This window comes from Arachis ipaensis, chromosome B02 (assembly GCF_000816755.2).
Source record: "Arachis ipaensis cultivar K30076 chromosome B02, Araip1.1, whole genome shotgun sequence".
Classification (NCBI taxonomy): Eukaryota; Viridiplantae; Streptophyta; class Magnoliopsida; order Fabales; family Fabaceae; genus Arachis; species Arachis ipaensis.
Window position 1 is genome coordinate 5,922,494 of NC_029786.2, and position 6,397 is coordinate 5,928,890.

Here is a 6,397-nt window from a genome sequence, read left to right on the forward strand (position 1 = left end):
ATTTTCCAACTTGGGCGCTATGGAGTTATTTTCCAGAATGGTTGATGTAGAGGTAGTTCAGGTGGATCTGCTCCGAATCTGCCAACTGGTGTAATGGAAGGGAGTTCCAGCGCCATTCCAGCCAGGCAACTGGTGACTCCCTTTGTTTCATCTCCATCATTTGCGGCTGATTTGCCCACTCAATCAGCTAACTTGGGTAACGGGCGTACCTTTGGAGAGCTCGCAGTTGCGATAGGAGCAGTACCTGCAGTAGACGGTGCACCGACATTCATGGAGGTAAGAGAGAGAGATCCATTTGCAGAGGCTATAGGCGATGATGGGCCGGATTTGGAGCCACCAATTATTGGTGATAAAAGTGATGGCGAGGAAGACACCATATGTGCTGGGGGACCACAAACCCAGTCAACTGAATGGCAAGCACGCTCTGGTGTCTCTGATTCCAATACTGATGCCATGTGGTAAAGACCTCGGGGAACTATCTAGTCAGTCCTCTACCATCCTTTGACAACAAGAAGTCAATGTTGATGGCTGGATTTGGAATGTACTGAATTCTCCCAAGCTAGAATAAAATCCTATCAACCTGATGCCACTCAATTACGGCAAAGTAGATCAATGCAATGGTCGACTTCCACAACAGCGTGTGCTCAGGCCTTAGAATATCAGGATGCACTACTTGAATAACCTCAAGATCGTTGTACAGCATCCAAATGAACTGCAATACAAGAAGCAACCAAAATTAACGAAGACATACACATATCCATGCAACGATTAGGCCATGGGCCAATCATACAGTTCAGTTGTAATCAAAAGCAAAGAGTGCAATATCATACTTACATCATTTTCACTAAGCATGTCTAATCTATGTCGGGTTGCGATGACCCGAGGACCCTTCTCATCCGACATTGGCAGGAACCTCCCCCACCTGGCAGATGCATAACAATTAGCACTAAACTTTGAAAAAAAAAATAAATATCATATGGTGCATAACAAACATTATCCATGAAAAGTACTAACTTCAATGCTAACGGCCAGCGGATGGAGTCAAAACCTCTAGGCCTAAAGTGGGAAAACGCCAAAAAATCCATGACTGCAGTAGTGCCAGTGGCCCAGCTAGGTTCTTAACATTCTGGTTACCAACCCTGCAAAGACACCTGTACAACCAGGACAAAGTGGTTGAACTCCAGTTGTACTTGCCGAGCCCGTCAAGATCCGCAACATACAGAAGCCACCGCAAATGAACCCTAACACCAAACTTGTCCGCGAAAAGTGCCATTGACAACAACATCATAATGTAACCCCGTGCATAGATCTGTACCGTTGCCTCTGATGCATTAGGGGGCAACGCTCTGAACTTGTTCTGGAACCACACAAAAGAAACCATTAAGTCATCGATACAATCATCTGGTGGAAGTTCATCGAATAACTCTCCAAACCACACCCAGCCAGGCTTCCCCCTCCATCAACTGCTCGAAATCACTCAGACACCCGCTCACTACATGATCGTCAATAGGGAGGCCAAACTGGTATGCCACATTCTGTAGTGTTATCGTGTACTCCCCAAACGGCATATGGAACGTATAGCTCTCAGGATGCCATCGCTCCACGAATGTACTAATCAACGGCTCGTCAAGCTTGAACCAATAATCATTCAACCTTGTAACATGCAATAAATTTGCACGATCTATGTAGGGCAGTATACGATCATGCATTACCATCTTTTGTTGCCTATGAACGCTCCTAATGCATCGAGTTGGCTGGTAAAACATAAATTTTAAACCCACAGTTAAACGGATATATATACAAAAAACACAAAATAACCCACAATAAAAACCATATCCAACAAGCTTATAACCCACAAAAGTCAGCAGTTATATGTGGATCATAAAAATATCAGAAGATTAACATCACAAGCATAACATCCTGTGCACCAACCAAGAACCTACGAGATCACTAAACAATGCAACCTATAAGATCCTGAGACCCAATGTTCTAGCGTGCATATTCAAACTATAGTAAACTCGTCAACATACCAATGTAACTAACAGAACTATGACATCAACCAACTCAATTAATTATGGATTCTAATAACTAACCTCTTCATCGATAAATCCGGCAACATGCGCAATACTGTTCAGGCGGTACATATCTCCCTGATTGGTGGCCATCCTTGCACAACTCGCCACTCTCTGCCTCACTATGCTGGACAGTGACTGCTCCGTCCTACCCGCCGCCGCACCACTGCCAGAGAATGTCGCACACCTCCGCTCACTACCACCTCTCCCTCTGCTGCTGGCTGTCTTCCTCACTCACCTTCTCTCCCAAAGCTTTCAGCAAGGTTGCAAATGGAGGCTAGTGCTCCACTTGGTGAATCGCCACAAGGTCTTCAGGGTCCACTTTTGACCTTAACTCGTTGTAGCCTTCTTAGGGTTAGCTCTCCAAGCATTAATCGTTGTAGGTTGTTGAGGGTCTCATAATGAATATAAATTGCGCCAGGGTGATTAGTTTCAACTTTCGCACGTAAATCGTGTCACCCTGGCATGTTTTAGGCTGAAAACACGTGAATTCCACCAGCCTAGGACGATTTATGGCCATCGTTAACCCCCTCTATCTTGATACGATTTAAGCTTACTTTGAATAATCCATACATGCATAAATCGTCCTAGGGTGGCATAACTAACATAATATATAACTCTCATGTCCCTAGGACAATTTATATAATAATAGAAAGAGGGTATTTACATTTCAAAATTTGATTTAGAGAAATCCGGTGATTTTTTGCTTAGCTTTATTTTATTTAAGTAAAAAATCCTAAATTTGCACTACAAGAAAAATACCCATTCAGGTACACTTGAAAAGTGTAGCCAAAAGTGAAAAAAAATGATGCCTTAGGCTACGGCTACGCTTTTTGGGGTGATTCCTATTCAGCCGTTGCCTATTCTCAAAGGCTACGCTTTTCAACTGATGCTGTCCAGGACCAAAGGCTACGCTTTTCAGCTTTCATTTTTCCAGAATAGGCTACGCTTTTCAACGCTACTGCATCACTTGTAAAGCGCCAGAGCATTCCAAATTTCAAATATTCACAAACAAACCAACAAATCATGAAACAGAAACTATAGATATTCAATTGGAGCACCTAAATCTTTTCAAATGCATGTAAGAAATAGAAAAGGAAAAATTAAGGGGAAAAAAATTAAGCTTTGCCACCAACCTTAATCCTCTCTTGTTCTTCTCACGGGAGACAGTGACAAAATCACCAAGAGCACCAGCTTTGCCACCAACCTTAATCCTCTCTTGAAGGAACTTTTCCTGAACTTTTTTTTGGATGCAACCTGATAAAACCAATTAATTAAGCTTAGGATAAAACCATAAAGAATAATTAGGCAAAAATATGATTTATAAATCAAATTAGACATAATAAATAAATCAAATTAGACATAATAAATAAATTATATGATGATTAAATGTATGCCAAAGACCAACTTTGAAGCATTTCAAAAATGGTAGAATAGAAAGAATCAATGTCAAAGAATTCTATACATATTCTGCCAACAAATAAATATTTATTCACCACTTTTTATTCTGCCAACAATAAATCCTATACATAAGCTTCTGGAAGTGATTCCAAACCAGCTAACATGCTCGTATCCATGATTCAATTCAATTCAACTCAACCTAGTGTTCTTCATTCACATTAATCATATATGTTCTGTTAAACACGATTTTACAATGAAATAATATGTTGAACTGATTATGGCGAGATATATGATCTGGTATTAATCAACCCAATTAATTAGCAGATGGATCAAAATTGAATTGAGAAAACTAATCCAAATAGAAACCGGAACCTGAAGAAGAAGTCTAGGGAGATTTGCAGCAGAACTTTTCAAAGGAGAGAATTGCATCCGCACCCTGAAATTTTGTGGAGTTTGAAATTGTTGCATTGTTGTCCCCTGGAGTGCTTCCACAACAGGCAGACATAAGCTCTCTGTCAAATACTCTCTCAATGTGCAAAGCAAATTAGTTTCCTTAAGCAATTCTGCTTCAGGACAAGCTTCAGTCTTCTCTATGCTGCAAACTTCATCAACTGATTGCATGAAAGGTGGTAATAGTACTTGGTTTCGATGTTCAAATGGTTCATTATCACTATCAAATTTCACAGAAAAATGTGATGTTTCAGTTTCCATAGGGTCATTCTGAACTTCAAATGTTTCATCTTTAAAATGCTGATTTCTTTCTTCATTTTGTTCCACTAACGGAGAATTGTAGGAGTCTATAATCAAATCCACCGATTGAACTTCTTCTGTAGAAAAACTCACCTCCTGCAATCAAAGATTAACAGCAGAAATTCCGTAACAAACACCATGAACAAATTAAATGATGCTGAGAACTGAGAAGTAAGAAGCTCACTACTACTAAAACCTGCAGTATAGAGGACAATTATAAAACTTTTACATCCCTTAACATCTATTCGAATTCTCAAAAAACCATCATCATACTTAATTCCAATAGCTCAATTTCTTTTTGTTCTTTTGGAGAAAAAAGAAAGGTACCTTAATCATCTCCAGTTGTTGTTGTTGATTGTGGGACAAATTTCCATTGAATTGGAAGACAAAGGGGATATGCGAATCAAAAGCGCGAGTAAAGGGAATCCAAGAGAGACGATAAACCCTAGCTGAAGCTGTTAAGTTGCTGAAGCTGTTTTCCAGCTGACAAAATAGCTTGAATAACTGCAACAAACTTTGGGAAGACAAAATGATTCAAGCAATCAATACCAACTATCTAGCAGATTAAGAAACCTTTTGGGGTCATTTATACCCATAAAATAGGATATACAGATAATCCAAATGCCTATAGCTTTTAGAGTGCTTATTGTTCTTAAATTGAACATGGACCAAATAATCAGATCAAAAGATAGGAGCCTAGTTGTGTGCCCAAGCAGATAACATTAAATTACACGATCTACAGAATATGCTCAGCTCTTTTTACATTTCCCTCTCTGTTGTAAACTGAGCATGTCAAAGAAATTATATAGGGGATATAGACAAATGATTAAATGATGAACATGATAAATAAATCAATGGTCCAACAAGAAGTCATTTATCACCTCAACTGGCTTAGCAGTGCAATGGAATATTCTTGTAACCCCGCGTTGTAAATCAGGTGCTCGGCTCAGATTTGTCAAAACCAAAGAAACTATGTCCTCTAACATATAATTTTCAATACATGTCCTCTTGCACAGCAACAATTAAAAGTTACACAGCAACAACACCAACAATTAAATCACAATAACATAATAAAAACAAGAAAAAAATAATAACAGACGGAATTCGTACTCAGATGAAGGACAGAACTCAAACCAAGATGAGGGAGAGGGAGCAGTGGAGCACAGGCGATGGAACTGGAACAAACAACGGCAGTGGAACAGAGGCGACACAACGCAATAATAAAGACAAGTTGCGATGGCGCTGGAGCAGTAGGAGCGGGGACGGCGGCTGGACCAGATTCAACGGCGGCGACACAGCTTGAAAAAGAGAACAGCGGCTAGGGTTTTTCTTTGAGAGAGAGAAGAACTTCAATGTCTCGGTGAGTGGTGAGCGACGAAGATGAGGAGCGGCGATGGTGAGTGGTGAGCGAAGGTGAAGATGAGGAGCGGCGCGGTGAGTGGTGAGCGATGGTGAGAAGACAAAGGAGAAGAGCGACGGTGAGTGGGGGTGAGCAAATGTGAAGACGAAGGAGAAGGGCGATGGCGAGTGGTGGTGGCGTGAAAACGGCGTGAAGCAGAGAAGGAGCTGAGCAAGGCGCGTGTTTTTGGAGGAGAAGAACGAGGGTTTCCAAAAAGAAAACAAAATTCATTTAAGTATTGGTGAATATCATAGGCATCACTTTTGAAGCGTACCCAAAACTTAGTAAATAGGCTACCCTTAAAAAACGTTCTCTTTGGTACAAAAAGTGTACCCATAAATATCAACATACGGCTACGCTTTATAAGTGATTTCTATAATACCTAAGGCTACACTTTTTAACTGATACCAGAATTGTGTTTCCTTTTCTCTAAAAAAAGGCAACACTGAGAAAAGCGTAGCCTATTCATAGAATAGGCTACGCTTTTCAAATGTAGCTTAAAAAAAGTGTGGCTGAATGGGTATTTTTCTTGTAGTGTTGTTATATACTAATATTTTTCATTCTGATACAAAAGGATGCCACGTACAAATTAGCATTTGACTCCCTAAAAGTAGTGGTGTTTGTTCATTGATGTCAAACTTTGATTAGGTAACACTTATTAGGTTTGAAACACATTAAATACGAAATGAAAAAAGAAGCCGAAAAAAAAAAATCAAATATGAAATGAAGAAAAGAAGATGAAAAATATTATACTAATATATTTTAATTTTTAAAC

General features: G+C 39.8%; 1 protein-coding gene across 1 annotated transcript; it reads right to left on the minus strand.

Moving 5' to 3' along the window:
• LOC110269149 (serine/threonine-protein phosphatase 7 long form homolog) lies at positions 560-2,165 on the minus strand. Its single transcript, XM_021116805.1, has 5 exons — positions 2,094-2,165; positions 1,434-1,754; positions 1,152-1,357; positions 835-922; positions 560-712 (listed from the first exon to the last, which is right to left on the minus strand). The coding sequence occupies exons 1-5, from the start codon at positions 2,163-2,165 to the stop codon at positions 560-562; spliced, it is 840 nt and encodes a 279-aa protein (XP_020972464.1).